This window comes from Telmatherina bonti, assembly GCF_933228915.1.
Source record: "Telmatherina bonti genome assembly, chromosome: 6".
In the NCBI taxonomy this organism is placed as follows: domain Eukaryota; kingdom Metazoa; phylum Chordata; class Actinopteri; order Atheriniformes; family Telmatherinidae; genus Telmatherina; species Telmatherina bonti.
Genome location: NC_136624.1, coordinates 21824803 through 21842568, shown reverse-complemented (window position 1 = coordinate 21842568; position 17766 = coordinate 21824803). Strand labels below are relative to the sequence as shown.

The following is a 17766-nucleotide window of genomic DNA, read 5'->3' as shown; positions in this document are numbered from 1 at the left end:
CTTGGTGGAGACAAGAATTTAAAATAAATATGGCCTTTTATTGTCAAAAAATGCTCTTTTCTGAATGTGAAACTGCCAAAAAGAAAAAAAAACAAAAAAAAACAGTGAGAGCAAATCAGTCTCACAGCTGCTGTTTAGCTGGATGTAATTAGTTAAGAACTTGATTCCAGTTCTTTAAGTAAATTGCTAATCTAGATTTTCTTATCCCGGGATTACCAGATAAAAAAACTTAAATGTAAATCAGTGTGGAACCTAAAAACGGTTTTCTCTTTCAGTTGACGGAAACCAAAGTGTTTCTGCAACTAGGCGTGCAACCATGAAGCAGGTGATGAAGCATGGAGCAGCGTGCTTTTACCGCACTCTTCGGCACACTCCTCTCTCTTATCAAATCAAACCCACCCTCTATTAGATCAACCATTATGATTCACCCTGTCCAAGGCGAGGCGAGTGTGTTTCGATAAAGATGGAGGCCAAGATTCTAGTGCAGCAACTGAAACATGTGCTATCATATTCGTTTCCTTGTCCCTAGAAAAAATTAAGTATAACCACAGTTTATCTCGTGATACTCAGACAAAAAAATGCACGACTGTTTTCTCTCAAATGCCTGAAAACTTCTGTTTAGTAACTAAAGACTGATTGCCTGAACATGAGTTAAAGTCACACCATGGATCTTAAAAAGATGTATCACTTGCCAGCAATTGGAAATAAACACACTGGCTATGGCCGATTCACAAGAAAAGATGCAAGAGGATATTATCAGAGGAAGAGAGGAAAAGAAAAAGAAAAGATAACAGAAGAAGAGATGGGACAGGAGACAGGAGAGCTCAGAGTAAAGCTTGAATACAAGACAGATGCCAAACTAGTTGTTGTCAGGAAGTGCCCCACTGGGAAAATAGTGCTTCTTTACATCACTCAGGAGCCATAAAATATTGGTCATGTGATCAGCAATGCATTCTGGTATCAGGCTACAATGGCAACGTATGATATAACCTTATTGTTCATCCTGCATAATCAAATGGTTCAATTTAAGCACAAAATCTAAACAATCTACTTATACTTTGTGGAAATGTCATGGAACATCATTCTTTTTGTGTCCATGTATAGAAAAAAAAAAAATCATTGTACGCAGGGGTATCAACATCCTTTCACGAAATTGGCACAAATCGAGTGTTTGACAGTTTTAATGGGTAAAAATCTCTTTATTTGAAAATAATAACAAAATTATGAAAATGACTGTCATCCAAAAATAATAAATAAATTTAAAAAAATGAACTTGTGCAGAATTGGCTACATTTTGTGCTTTTAATTTAACTTATTTTGTGGAAGCAGTATTGTTATTATTCTGTGTGGTTCAACCACCATCTGTGTAAGTATTTTAAAAAGCACTTGGTTGGGGTACAACAATCAACAGCCCTTCAACAGACCCACAGGTTACAACCCACAGGAGACGTGACTAATTTTGTAAGACAGATATGCAGTAAATGGTTTCTAATGAGTATGCATAAATATTATATTCTGTTAACCTGAAATTTACTCTGACGTGTGAGAGAAAACTTCACAGGGTTTTTTTTGTTGTTTTGTTTTGTTTTTTTCCTGTGTGTGTGTGTGTGTGTGTGTGTGTGTGTGTGTGTGTGTGTGTGTGTGTGTGTGTGTGTGTGTGTGTGTGGTTGTGGTTGTATGTTTCTATTTAGTTCTTCCAAAGGAGCTGCATGGATATTAAGTGGCAGGGATTTTCACCTAATTAACCTGGAGTGTGCAAAGAAACAGATTTTAGGACACATATGCACTTCTATGTTTAACCACAGATCCCCACTCACACACGCACTCTCACACACACACACACACACACACACACACACACACACACATACAAGAGTGGCTAGCATATGAAGGGAAGTGACAGATGGTTGAAGGTCTGGATATGGATTCTCAATGAATGTTTGTCAACTCTGTAAGATACAAAAATGTTGTTACATCTGATTTGCTTAGAAAATGAGCTGCCTGCTGTTGGCAAACTAAGATTATACTGAAAGCTAAATTTAATTATAGAGTACAACAATATAATTATGTAAGAATACACAACATGTAGCTTAGAGAAATACTACAGGAAGCTGACACCTGCATCAAATAATGTGTTGCTTCATTTTAGGTAAAGCAGCAAAAACAAAACCAGTCATTATTGCAGCCAGGGCAATAAGTGATGTACCCACCAGTTTGTACCATGTAAATTAGAAATAAAATGATATACATATGTTTTGTTTTTTTTTACTAAAATCCTCACAAATTATGTCTTGTGGGTATGTGTGTTATCAGAGTTTTTGGTGTTCAGCTGAATGAGTCAGTGTGTGAATCAACGCTTACTCATCAAGCAGCAAAATAAAATGTGGAAATTTTTGATTGCAAAGATAGCATTTGAATAGTATTTCATTAGTTCATTATTCATTATGTCAAATCAGAGTCCCTGTCATGGCTGGTTACATATCAAAAATCTGAACGGTGTTTACAAAACATCTTCAGTGGAAGCAAAAATGATCCGTGCAACATTAAGATCCATGCATTTTCCATATTTCCCATTTTAACATCTTGAAGGTTGAACAGTTAAAGTTGTTTCTGTCTTGATGTCCATGGTACTGTTGCTTCTGCTAACTGCTGTTATTTAGGGTCCAAATAAAAGGAAAGCAGCATCAACTGATTTCATTCAAACATTAAAAAAAGGGATGCATTGCAAGGTATTTTTATTATTCTGGAAATATGTTTAAGATGCATCTTACTAAATACTACTAAAAATACTACAACAGTATCATGGCCTTTTAAACCTTTTTTCCTCACTGAGTTACAGTTCAACCCAAATTATAGTGGAGATTAGAACATTCTTTGCCCTGGATGTATGCACAGTTACCAGCAATATTACTGGACATATTCAACCATTTACTAGAGGTTGCAGTTCTAGTTCAATACTTTGTTTTTAAGCAAAAAAGTTCACATAAAACTGAGAACAAAATACCAGCAACAATATATGGTTTTCATTCAGCATGCATGACTGTGTGACCCTCAAAAAGGGTTGTGTGGCAAATCCATAAAATGTGGACCCTTCTATAAAAATATAAAGTTTTAGGGGGTACAATTTAGGATTTGACAAAATCAGGACCAGAAATAAAGAAAGCAGCACTTCACAGTAGCTACTTCTTTTATGTGTTGAGGATGAAAACAGGCCTGCGCTCTGGATGCATGCAGGGGCTGCATGAGCAGAATGAAATCACATGGATGATGCAGAAGCCTGTCTCAGTGACAGAGAGCAGGTTACCATGTCTGAACATCTCTGATGGATCAAAGCTTGAATCTCCAGCACAATTATTGTATTTGCACTTTAGAAAAGGTACAAGAAAGCAATGGATAAATTCTACAAATTCAGATAGTATTATATTAATGGCAGGACAGACAACGAGATCAGGGAGGAAAAAAGGCACTGGAAAAAAAAAAAGTGAAAATAGAAAAATATCATCTCCCTCATCATTACCTGCAGCTCCTAGAATGACTTGCAGTACTCTGGCGAAAATGGCCCTCATTTTGAAATTATGAAGTAATAATGTGTCCGATGCCATATTACGGTTGCAGTGTCACCCTTTAGAGAAAAAATGTTAGTTTTCTGAATAAAAAGAAAAAAGATGTCATTCTATCTGCAGACCTGGCAATTTAAATTTTTCATGATCTGACATGAAACATGGATCTGTATTCAGTCTTATATTATGTGAACGGCAAGTTGTATAACATCAACTTTGCGAATATTTTGATTGAAGTCTAAACCTGACATCTTCTTGACATTGGACCGAACAACTAAAAAAAATATGAGGTAGTCATTGAGAACAGCCTTGTCACTGACTCACTGAATGAGATGTCTGGGTTGACCTGAGACGCCCTGATGGGCTCACAGTACTTATAACTGTCACTCCCCCAAAATAGGCAGCAAAATCAATTTTTGCACAGGACTGTCATTTTACTGTGTCCCTGAAAGGTTTATGACAGAATAAAGACTATCAAAGCAAGTTGGAACAAGCATGAAGCTTCAAGACCCATCTTCCCTAGTTTTTACTAAATTCACAACAAAGTGAAAACTAAACTATTTGACATTTAAGATTGACTGAACATTGATGTTTTGTTTTTTTATGATATTCCTCATATAAACCAAATGGTGTTGTATTATACACAGTTGTCGAGCCTGATTAGTTGTGTTAATGACGAGGTATTTGTGTTACACTGTCTGGAACCTCAATAATTTCTGGAAGAGAAACTCCCAGATTCAAGAGGTACTTAATGATAATCCTGGCTTTCATAGGGACAAGGATTTTATACCTAGATTCTGGAGATATGGGATGGCCACTGGCATCACAATTTCATACTGATATGACTGCCTATCATGTTGGTGTATATATATATATATATAAATGTATATATATATATATATATATATATATATATATATATATATATATATATATGAGCACCTCTGGGGAACAGGAATCTGATGGAGCTTCAACCACATGACAGCTGCAGAATGGATCAGCATGCTCGTTGAAGGAGCTCTCAAAAGATACTGTCAGCTGTTCATGATATCTGTCTCCTCTTTACACTTTGCTGATATATGAGTATATTTTCAATAAGATCAACAAGATAGCGTTAACTCACAGTTACATAATTGCAGTTTTACTTATAGTGTGTGTTTTGTTTTTTGCTTTTTTCTATTCTACAACTACATACACTCAAAAGGGTAAAGGTAAGCAAGCATCTAAACCTGAACTATATCTTTAAAAGTTTTCTATTGCTGGTGCATGTAATAGGCTGCTCTGTGTTTGTAAAATTAATCACTGCTGAAATCACATTTTAGTTCACCGTACTTTACTTGCTTATGTGCTTTATAATGCACAATCGAGTTCAAATCTTAGCCACAGAGTTCAGTTACTTAGTCATAGCTTTCAAAATGAACTGGACTTTTCATACAAATGATCACAGCGTGTTGAAACAATTCACAGCACAACAATTACTGAAACAAAGGATGATTAAGGACTGCAGATCTGTGGAATGAACATGTGCTGAAGATGTCAGACTGGAAAATATTTAAAATATTTTTTTTAAAAATTAGGATTTATATTCCAGAAAGGCTGGGCAAATGCACCCTCAGAAACTTCCAGCACAAAGCCATGCCTAATTTGAAAGGTACATGTTTCAACATAGGAGAGGAGATTTTGATGAACCCCCAGTCATTCACTTTGCAACGGGATGTAAACAAAAAAAAAAAAAAAAAAAAGAAAGAAAAAAAGAAAGATGGTGGGGGCTTCCATGTCAAAAAATGTCAAAAGAAAGGAAAAAAAATGTAAACATGTACACTCAACGTGTCTCTGTGTTGAAAAGACAATGATAATAAGCAGACTGTGAATAATCAAAGTGTTCTCTTGTGCTCTTTGGGGACCCCTTGGAGTGTGAGGTTCAGAAGCCAATTATCTATTTCAAAAACTCCAAACTTTAGCACCAAACATAAAATCAAAATTTTTCTATTGCACATTTAAAAACAACCACAAAGGGCTTATCAATAATCAATAGCAAACCAAAAACAACAAATAAACATTTTTAAAAAGCAGATACAGTAAAAGTAATTTTTAAAAATAGATTTTTTTAAAACATCAAGAGCAACGAAAGGCTTTCAAAAATAAATTAGCTTTAAATTTAGCCTCAAATATATTTATAGAGACCCACACTGAAATAGGAAAGGCCTTCAAAGATTTAGAGCTATTATGGAAAATACATGATCCCCCTTTCTTTCTCTTTAGATGCAGGAAAAGATAAGAGCAGTTGATAGGTCAATCCAAGATATCTGTTGGTAATAGACAAGCAGTGGAATTTTACAGTGTAAAAAGGGGACTGCACCTTCTGGAGCTTTAAAACATATCAAAGAAATTTAAGGTGGATTTTGTTGGGGGATGTAATATTATTCCAGACCAAGTCTGCATTCAGGCTGCACTTTCCAAATGAATTAGACCTTTAAAAAAAAATCTATCAGGAACATATAGAGCTACAGCAGATCACAGCGGTCTGGGTGGATCAGATTTCCATTAGAACCAAATTCTTCCACGTCTGAGCTATTTCTCCCGCGCAGAGCTGCTTATCATCCAGCAAGTGTGTATGTTTTGGTTGTGTTTAGTTGTGATGCCACGTGCTGAACCCAAAATGCACTCAGTTTTGTATTCCACTTTCTGTATTTGGCTGCTTGAAATGAATCGAGACATGCATTCGTAGGTAGTACGAGCCCGCTTCTTTGATCTGAATCAGAATTTGTTTGCACATTCACAATACCCCAAACAAAGCAGACTTTCTGATCAAACAGACTGAGGTTCTAGTTAAACAGGCTGGTGTGAATGTGCTATTAAACTCAATGTGGAGACACAAGAACAAGAGTGATGCTGCCCTCCTTTTTTGTTCCAGTTACAAATCTGCTGCTGAAATTTGTACCAGCTGCAAATGAGACAGAGCAGACTGAGAAACACCTGTAAAAATGATGTTACAGAAAGCCAGCATTGAGGATGTGTATAAAAGGTAACCAATTTTAAGCGTTTTAAGGAAAGGAGTGACTTGACTTTGGCTACTCTTACTAAAGAAACAAAATTTGACTAGGCAATTGATGTGTTTATTAAATACTAACAGTAAAAAAAAAAAAAAAGAACAAAATAATTCAAGATTTCTGACCTGTTTTTGGATTCTAACTTACAGAGAACCCAAGAGGCTCGATGGAATAAAATATTCTGCTTTCTAAAAATAGAAGCAAGTGGAAACATAAACAGGACAAATAAAACTGGACCTAAGATTGAGCCTTGAAGAACTCCACAATTTAGAGGGGCATTAAAGAAAAATTTATCATTTCATGGGACAGAAAAAGATCTGTCTCTAAGATACAAAGTAAACCATGACAAAGTGATGCCCTGAATGCCAACCAGTACAAATGCTTTAAAAGAACCGTGTGATCCACACCGTGGGAAGCAGCACCCAAATCCAAAAGAATCAACACAGCACATTTTCCTGAGTCTAATGCCAGCAGGAGGTCATTTTTAACCATTAGTTAAGCAGATTCTGTACTACGATCCATCCTAAAACCAGACTGAAAGGTTTCTGTTGTTCTACTTGTATCTGGGGAAGGAGGTAAGAATAAAAGATTTTTTCCAGCACTTTGCACAGAGAAGGAAGTTTTAAATAGGATAATTAGTCACTTCAGAGCCATCCAGATTTTTTCTTTTTTTAATAAGGGGTTGAACAATAGCATGTTTAAAGTAAGAAGGGACTGTACCATGTACTATGCTGGAGTTACTGATTAAGCAGATTGTTGGAGCAATTGTGCCAAGGACATCTTTTAAAGGTAGGGAGAGGAGAGGTAGTTCATTTACAGTAACATGTAAAAAGACATCACAGAGATGCAAAAGACGCAAGCTAAAGCTTACTGTAAACAGAGTAACAGATCAGGTCAGTAGGAAAGTCTGCTTCTGTAGGAGTAATGTTGCACCTCAGAAGCTCAATTTTCAGTATAAAACATTGCAGGAAGTCCTCACAGGATGCTGTGAAAGATGATGAACTGACTGTTTGCAGGACCTGGACAAGCTTACTGATATTAAAAAGCACTTTGGGACTGTGCAAGTGTTTTTCTACAATAGAAGCAAAATATCTAACTGACTAAACAGGGTTTTGTTTCGGTCATTCATAAGAAAAAAATAAAACATTTCAAAAGAGTTGTGAACTTGTCCTTCTTCCACATCATTCTGCCCTTCTACAAAATGTTCTTACAGTATGAGTATCATTTAACCATGGTTGAAATCTGATTGATCTCCTTAGTTTTCCTGTTCTTTAAGGAAACAACACAATTTATATAACTACAAGCTCCATAAAGAGCGATGATTTATCTATCAGTGTTGGGAAATAGAAAGTCAGAGCATTCACCTACAGAGGCTTCTGAGGACATGTAAGCCTCAGAAAATGTTCTGGCTGTAGAAGAGTTAATGGACCATACATATAAAGAAAATGGTTCCTGTGTTGGAGAGGACATAAACATAAACCTACTACAAAACTACTACACAATCATGATCCAAAATGCCAACATCATCAACATTCAGTGAGAGAATAAGCCAAGTGTAAAAGCTAAGTCTGCTGTGTGCCCTTGATTATGAGTTGAGCTGGAGACATGCTGCGTGACATGAAAAGATTCTATGGTGACGAGAAAATCCCGAGCAGTGGCACTGGAATTGTCATCCACATAAAGATTAAAATCCCCCGCAATTAGAACTCTGTCATTGCATAAAACAATGGAAGAGACCAGCTCAGAAGCTCTGATAGAAATCTGTTATCTATTTTCATGGGGTTAGTACACTATGATGCATCCAGCAGGAGATTTCCCGCCAATTTTAAACAAAAATCCCTCCAAACTGGAATATACATTAATGTCAACAAGAACAGATATAAAAATACAGTCTGCTTAAGTTTATTTCTGGCAGTTTGTAGCAGTTAAGTCATCGAGATTTAGCCCAACAAAAATAATTGATATCAGTTCACTGACAACACCAGAGTGGAAAAACATTCATGCAAGTGTTAATGTTTTCTTTCCGTTTTTGAAAAACTTTCTGAAATCACACGAGGATTATTTAAAATTACAGTACAGCTGTTCAGTGTCTTCCAATGTCAAAGTTGGACCAATAACAAAGTAGCCCAGCTAAAAAATCTATACTATAAAACTCAGAAACAACAGCATGAACCTAGAAGCTGAAAGAAAATGTCAGAATGAGTGGGATGCTGAAGGCCTGTGTGTTCTTTCATGTAGAAGATTTTCTTCTATATGCTCTAAATGGTTCATTTTGTACTCTTCTCTGAGTTCTTTATTGCTGAAACTAACCATTTAGTGAATGAGATGCTTTGTCCAGTACGGCAGTAAACTGTAGTGTCAGAACAAGGAGTGTACAAAATGCTTTTCAGTGAGTATTAAAGGCTAGAACGCTGAGTTTCTTAAACCTGCGTCACTGCCTTGCCATTGTGCCCCTGATGTGCATCACAGAACGTAACAAAGGAAATTTATGTGGATGCTTTTTTCTTCTCACTGAACAAGAGCCAAGCTTTTGCTGGGGTTGAGTTGGAAAGGAAATCCCTTTCAGAACCTCCTGCTGAGCTAAACGGCAAATGTTATCTGCGTTGTAGGTGATGTGTGTCAACTTTATTAGCACATCTGCAAGGCAAATGAATAATGTAATCATCTGACATGGCTTGTTTGTGATCATGAATTATCTTTTCCCCGAATGCTTGTCACAGCAGCTTCTGCTTCTCAAAACTCCACTAAAATATTCTTGAGCTGCAGTTTCAGGTCTCTGTGTTACCATAAGGTTGAAGTGAAATATTCATCAAGCTATTCTGGACCACATCTGTATGCAGCTGTGTGCTGAGGAAACATTTTACTGTAAACCTGCTAACTACTGTACGGTTCCTACTGCTGGATTTAAAGAAACTTGCTTGCAAGCGTTCCACATCACTTGTCTGTGATGTGTCGTTTTGTTTTTTTGTGAGGCATTTATGGACTTGAAGTGTGTGCTACTGTTTTTTCTTTTGCAAACTGTGTGTGTGTGTTCCAGCACAATGGTGCTCTTGTGTGCATGCTTATGTGTTAAAAGACTCTGCCTGTCTTCATCAGTATGCTGGAGGCAGCACTCGTGTGCATGCACTGCTTTCATTTAAAGCAAACTTTTATGTCTAACTGCAGTATCGCGGCTGCAGTTGTCCTCTCTGCATGCTGGGTCATGCAGTAAATGATGTGTTGCTGGTGCAGTGGATGTTATGAGAAGGCTGTAAAGTTAAAGCCTTCCGGGGCCATCAGCAGGTCCATCAGGATCAGGAGTACCAGCTGACATCTGGCTGACCTATGGATCCCTGGAAAGTTATAAATCAAGACCCCATCTAATTGACCACACAGCACTCTCCATTAAAGGTTTACTGTTTAATCTATGTAACCAACTAGTATACTTTACTAGTATACTCTCTCTTTTTTTTCATTGTTATAATGACTGTTATTTCGTTAGAGTGGATGCTGATTGATTGGCCACTGCACAGGAAGATGTTTGATCATAGTAACAGGTAAACTCCAACAGTGTTGATCTACCTAACTTGCTGACAGTGGAGTTTCTTTCTAAAACTCGTTTACTGTAAATGTAAAAAGCCAGAACCATGAATTGCCAATGCATGCATAACAACTAAAGAAAAAGAAGCCCAGAGAATCTTTCAGTTTCATAAGCAAGGACAACGTTAATGTGCATTAACAAAAATGAAGAAGAACTGTGTTAATGACAAAGGATTTGATTCTTCCATGAGAGAGTGGGATCAGGAGCACGCTGCAGGAGGTGCTCATTACCGAGACTCATACTGAGCATCACCTGTGTGAGTGCACATATAGGCATATTTTATAAGATAGAAACAGAGGGGGTAGGAACACACACTTCATCAAAGGGCCTGCTATTCCTGATTTTGTTTTCTACAGTTTTTATGAAGTACATGTGCAAAGAACCCAACTCAAAGACTCACAAGTATATCAGAAGTGTGTCAAAGAAGCAGAAAACCTTCATGTGTATATTCTGTCACAGTGGGTTCACTGATAAAGCTGGAGGCATTGACAAGGAGGATACATCTCAAGAGGAATCAGGGAGTTTATCAAATAATGCATAGACTGCGGGGTACTCCTGTGGTGTATTAGATGAACTAATACATTAATAAATCTAAATAACTGACTGTGTACTAAACATCCACTGTACACCGCTGTATGTGTTTTACATGTAAGCTTAGATTTGATTCACTTTACTTACATCTCAACAACATTTATGATAAGATAAATGCAGTTACTGAAATATGACGATGTGTATCCAAATCAAGGTCCAGCTATAATAATCTTTTCAACTGGAGAAAATCTGCATCCTGTTGGCAAAGATGGAAGTGATCCCTCTGGAAGGCAGTGGATGAATCAATAACGGCTGCACAGCATCAACCCTAGAAAAATACTGTCATATCCAAGCACTGGGATTTCTACCATTTCCTGTTTTATCAGAGTGATATTTTCAGAATTGTATTTTTTTATTAGAGCAGTATTTCATATGATCTGCATGCAACTGTACTATGTGTATGTGGCTCACTTTCCACCATCTACAGGCATTAAGGATATGTCTTTCCTGTATTACTTTATTACTATATGACAGCATGACTGAAAATGGAAGTCCTTTTTCTGAACAAATGTCCACAGCTTGAGGGCGAAAAAGATGCACAAAGCGTTTTTTCTTTCTTTTTTTTTTAACTTGCACAACCAAAAGACAGAAAGCCCAGAGACAACTTACAGCCCATCTGCAAGTAATCCAGACAAGCAGGCTTTAAAATCAACTATTTTTGGCTCAGGTGTGACTGGCAGATGGCCAGAATAAAAAATCTAAACCAAACATTTTTAGTCAGCTGACTTGAGTTCCTAAATTTAAAGCATTTAATACAATTACCTCTATATGTTGGCCATAAACACTCATTTGTCAAATGTTTTTAGGAGATATATTGGAGAGACTCCATAAAATTATGAACTCTTTCAGCAACATAAATACCATAAACTTACAACGCCTTTTTGTTTGTTAGTTTATTTTTACCAGCTTAATATTTAACTAATTCTTTCGGTCCCAAAATGTTACATTCATCGAAGAGCTGAAAGCACCAAGCAAGAGTTAACTGGTCTCATTTAAACCTGTGATGCCCCGGTAAATGTAACGGACGGTCAGGGTCTTTGCCAGTACGCATTAAGAAAAAAAAAAAAAAAAAAAAAAGTGCTGTATTTAAGCGTTTACAACCAACCTGACACCAAATCTCTCTCCTGCCAAACGCAAAATTAATCCTAAATTAAACTTTGCTCATTTGGAACATGGATCTAACACAGAAGCAAATATAACCATATTACAGCATCTCACCGACAGTTCTTTCAGAAAGTGACAGGTTGGTCAACATATCAGGTTACCATTGAGCCCAGTCCTTAAATTTAAGTCAAATGGATGTGATTTATTTAATGATAGGCAAGCTTTACTTGGCATCGGACCCTGCTGAGGTAATTAGGAGTTCTGTTTATAGCTAACATATCTATGTGGCGCATATCTAATAGCAAATACTGCATGCATGCTGGTATCTTAGAAAACAACTTGCGTGGCATAAAAATCTGAGATTGGAAGGTATGTCAAGTTAGGCCAGATATAGATGTTCAATCTTTATTCATTTCTTCATTATGGTCTTTTATGGATTCTAAAAGGTTAGTCATTTCCACTATCTCGAAATCACAAAGCTCATTTTAAGACAATAATTAGATTATAATTAATTGTCATATTAAGATAACCAACTACTGATAGTTTTGTTCTACCAAGACTAGATGATCAGAGTGAGCTCAATTCTTAGGGGTTATCTCTTTATTTAACTGCTAATTCTCAAAGTTGGTCAGAATCTGGATGAAAACACAAAGACCAAGACCAGACAATAGTCCGTTAGCAGTCGACACAAGTGCTGGCAGCATCTGCAGGTCCAGCAGGAGGAAACACCCTTGTGGTTCTGCCTGGTCTTCACCATCCAATGTCTGACACTGCAACTTGTGATAATTTCATTACTTATTAATCAACAGTTACATCATTTAAATGAAAACGTTAATCTATTGGTCTACAGGGACTTACAGATGCTGAAACTGCCCTTCCCAGCACAAATGGTCACTTCTTTTTACTTGTTTTGTCTTCTGAACTAAAGATACTGATTTGATGTTGTATGATACATAAATGGCAAATACTCAAAAACAAAGAAGACATTTGTGCAACTAAAAGAATTGTGTGCACTTTTTTTGTTAATATTATTTCTACAAGCCTTCAAGATGCCTTAAAAGTGCATGTTGTTGCAGTGTCACATGTAATACAAAGCCTTGTGTGATGACAGTAAACCTGTTCACGCTTTGTGAGGTAACTTTTATACACTGAAGCACTTTTAAGAAAAGTGGAGGTGGGAGGGGTTGTTTTTTTAATATGGATTTTCTTTCGTTACCAAGGTGATCTCCTGACTTTAGAGTCAGGATCACTGAAATACATTGCAAAATGTGTTTTCAGAGAGTAAAGAATAATCCGTTGTTTCTCTTACCACAGAATTTGATGTAACAACAGCACCACTGAAGGTGTTTTGAGTAGTATTTCTGTAAAAATGTGTAATACCCATGCAACCACTGTAAGCTCATGGTAGTAAATGCTGTTATTTTGTTGTAAGCCAACCAGTAAACAACAATGATATGTTCAGTAAAGCAGAAAGAACTATTACATTTGCCATAGCTGACTGGTGAGGAGATAGGATGAATTATTTAACACATCCTAAGTCCAAATGTCCATGAATAGCACTTTTTTTTTTTTTATTGTAAGCAAATTTAGATGGCAAAATGATTGTGTGAAAGGCTATGGAAGGGGGAAAAAAAAAAAAGAATCCCATTAATCACACTTGTATTGTGACAGGCAATACCTCCCATTGCTTAGCAACCAACTCCTCCAGGGCAACAGTCAGAATGATGAGATTTACAATCGGATCTCTTCTCTAAAGTTATGGAAGCATCCACAGTGGATATCCGTCACATACTGTTCTCTCCCACTGTTCGGCAGCTTGTGTTCTTCATCACTTATTTATTATTTAAATACTGTGTGCAGTTGATCAATACAGCAAACACATCACTGTTCTGTTGTTCGTTAGTTTCTGTTGTTTTAGTTGTTCTGTCGTCACCCCCCGCTCCCACCACCACTGCATTTTATCAAAGCCAACAACTGCGAATATCTTACCTTAAACAAGCGCAGGATGTTGGCTACCATGATGGAAACGGAGCTTGAGGAGGCTCCAATGACACCCACCACCCTCTCAGGTTTGGTGATGATCGGCGCTCCCCCACCGAGACATTTGACATCTGTCCCGTCCTTTTCAATCAGAGCCTGCACGAAGGTGAGTGACTGCTCCAAGGCGTGAGTGTCCCTGGAACAGGTGTCCAGGATCCGTGCTCCCAGCGTGATGTTAGGCAGCAGATTATTGTCGTTATTGATGCGGTCAAGGGCGAAGAGCATAGCCTCTAGTCTATGTATACCCTTCTCCTTCTTCAGCTCCCCACAAGGCTTGCCATCATGCCCTCTGGCGTGCACTGGGAATAACCCACCTAAGGAGATATCTCCGTCTATGCGGATGGAGTTCAAATGCGTTTGTCCTGGCCCTTTGGGTTTGGCAGCCTGAGTGGCCTTGAGGGAGCCATAAAGAAGCAGCAGCAGCAGCGACAGCGGCAGTATTTGCCTGTATCTTTGACAGCCAGTCCGATTTGGTCTACACGCTGGGGGCTGAAACATGATCAGGGTCCAAGCGCAAATCCGCACCAGAAAACAGAAAACAAGAAAAGCCGGGTATAATTTTATGATGGCCAGAGGGTTAATTGCAATACCCCTTAAAGTAGTTGATGCATAAAAGGCTCCCTCTCATGTCTCTGCTCTCCTAGGTATTCACTTACTGTAGAATTTGAGCTCGGTTCTTTCACAGGATGTAATCCTGTTCTCTTTCACTCTATTACTCCATCATCTGACTGCTGTGGTGGGCAGCGGTTTTTGTGTCTTCTGCTATTCACAGACTCACATGTAGCGATCGCTCACATGGGGCATTAAGAAGAATAGAGGAGAATGATAAGCTATTTCTCCCCACTGTCTCTCTCTCTCTCTCTCTCTCCCTCCCTCTGTGTCTCTCTTTCCTCTCCACCTCAATCAGAAGTTTTTAATCTCCTCTGTTCCCCTGGGCAAGGATTTGGTGTATGTCAGAGCCCTAAGGCCTTCTCAGGTCCACAGGCTTCAGAGTGAATTCCTGAAAGATGAAAAAGAGAAGCAAAGTGAGACCGTGGCACAGAGAAAACAGAAAATGGCAAAAGAATCTGAACTGGCGTGAGCTTTTCAATACCTCCCTTCAAGTTAACCTTTTAACTTCAGCATAATAGCGCACAGACTGAGGAAACCGTTCTCATCCCTAAGTAATTTCTTTTTTCTTTTTACAAATTCAACCATTTTTAGTTTAAAAAAGATGCTATAGACTCTCACGGCTGACAGAGCTCTGAGTCAGAGCCCATGTGTCCTGTTTTAGGCTACCAACCTTGCCAGCGTTTGCTATTGAAATGCAACATTCCTTTTTTTTCCCCCCTGTCTCTTTAATGTTAACCTTACAAAGTGAAAAATTACTGATTGTTCCACATTTCCTGTAACACAAGACTGTGTTATTGGCTTTGGCAGTAAGCAGCATACCACTGCATTACCACTGCTGCTTCAAAGCCTGTCAGATCATTATAAACATTCCAGGCTTTAAGGGAAGTTCAAAAGCCCTGAATAAGCTTCTGATAAAGTCAAAATGTCTTTGTGCCTAATGGACCACTATAGCATTACCTAGAGATGCCTGTTTACGACAGGGAAAAAAATGAATTAATATAATAATGGATGGAACTCATATGTGGGTCTCAGAGACTCTTAAGTTCAGGCCCTCAGGAAAGGAGAGTTCATTGAATTACTGATTGTAGTAGTTTTTCTTCTATACTAAGATCCCATGAAAGACTCCAAAGCAACATTTTCCTTTAAAGATGCACCCATACCATTTCATGTTTGGGTTTTTTCTGTTGTTCTGGTACAGTTTCTGATTACCTAAAACTATACTTACCTAATTACGTAATTATACAATCAACCTTTATACAATGTAAAATATGAGTGCATCAGAAAACAGGGCACTTATGTGCTTTCTTTTGTTTTTTCTTTATACAAAAGAAAAGATAAATTTAACTTCTGTTGTATTTGCATTTTGTACTGCAGGTTTTCCATATTTATACACCTTGTCTGAAAACTGTGTACTGTGTACAAAGACTGAAGTAGCCCCTGAGCTGTACGGCCAAATGATTAATTGCATTTGCAACATCATAAAGCACGACTTTCTAACCACACAGACTGTGATTACACTCTGGTCACATGGCATTCCAGTCAGAGCAAAGAATAGCTCAGGGAAATCACTCAGGCAATAACAGATATGATTCTGGTGCTTAAGCTTGGATTTCCAGCCTTAATTAATACCATGGATAAGTGGTGCATTATGTTTTTCTGCACACGTTTGAGCTCATTCCATACTAGAGCTGAATTATAAAAAAATGCTAACCAAAAGAAACAGCAGCACTAAAAACTGCAGATATGTTGTCAAGCCGTACAGAGTGCTTTCAGGGTAATGTGATGCATTTTGGAAACTTCAACTTAATCTGCTACTTCTCAGACGACCACACAGGGGAAGACATTGCAGCAAGCCTTAGAGGGGCACCTGCCAGCTGTGATCTCCAGAAAGAGCCTGCATAAAATCAAGCCAGGCTCCAGAGTTTCAAGCACAGCTTAAATCTGGTTTTCGGTAATTCAGTGCCACGTTTATGTAAATATGTGTGTGAGTGTAAAAGGGAGGCACAGTGTGTAAACAGTAGTACGACTAGGAATGTGATTTTTTTAGAAAGATTTTCCAAAAAGAAGTGTTACAACAGAGACGTATCTACCTGAGAGCCCAGTGACAACACATGTCTGTGGTGAAGCAGTATGTATTCATCTGACACCTAAAACCAAAACACAGTATAAGTGGCCTGATTATGTAAACTTCCACCATAATATAACTCTCCTAAAGTAGAAATTGTGTTGCAGAATTTACAGCCAATTTAATCACATTTAAACATGTTAATTTTTACTGTAACTTTGGTCTTTTAAACACAACTTATAAAGTGTTTGACATCCACGTTAGCTTTTTTTCCCCATTCTGGAGTTGTGTATTGAAAATGGAATATAAAGAGAAAACCCTCCACAGGTTTTTTTCTGAAAAAAGGTTTCAAACTGAGCAGACCCTGGGTGCCATGATTATTGAAATTCCATTGATGATTAGTTATATTTATATTTATTACTAGTATTTTCATAGGTTATTGACTCCACTATCTTTTATGTTCTTTGAGTTTAATGTCAGTCTGGGTGTAAAATGCAAGGTATGGTGGTTCATTCTAGTTATATAATAATAACCCCACACTGCAGTTGTGTTAAATCACTTTGGTTTAGAAACACCAGAAGCAGTTACTTCTCATTATCAACTTGATGTTTGGCTAAATGTGATTAACCCTTCAGTGACACCAGCTGCACTGAGGGAAGTAAAATCTCCACTCGGTCAGCTGCCATGGTTTCTTTTCACTTCTCATTAACACAGACTGTGACACAGATAAAAGGGCAAAGTCTTTTCAATTAGTCCATCTCAAAGAACGGACCTTTAGATGGCCACAGCTCACCTGCCACAAAGAGTGAAAGCTGTGAAAAATCCAGAAATAAATTTCCCATAACAGTAAAACTTTACAAATCATTTGAGAAGAGCCAAAGAAACTCAAATAGAAAAACGTTGATTATAAAATAGGGGCAATAATTGTGAAATGCCTACCTCTCATCATTCTACATCAGCTTTGAATGTTGTTTGCTGTCATGGGGGAGCAACAAACTAAAATAAAATTGATGATACCATTTACAGTAATTTATTCTGACAATATCTTTCCCCACTATAAATCCATGTCAGAGTATATTTTTTCTCCTCTCAGTCATGCTGCAGCCAACTTTCCCTTCTCTGTCTATGACAAGACTCATGTAATATGTCAACTTTTAGCTAGCT

The 17766-nt window shown here is 37.7% G+C and overlaps 1 protein-coding gene across 1 annotated transcript in view; it reads right to left on the bottom strand.

Moving 5' to 3' along the window:
- The window catches only part of LOC306757276 (metabotropic glutamate receptor 4-like), a gene marked incomplete at its 5' end in the record, with an annotated part of 171412 nt that extends 156989 nt beyond the window's left edge, over positions 1 to 14423 (bottom strand). The window contains one exon of the mRNA XM_079242280.1: positions 13875 to 14423. Within this exon, the coding sequence (XP_079098406.1) occupies positions 13875 to 14423 (549 nt within the window). The remainder of the gene's footprint in view (positions 1 to 13874) is intronic.
- Positions 14424 to 17766: the final 3343 nt, after the last annotated feature.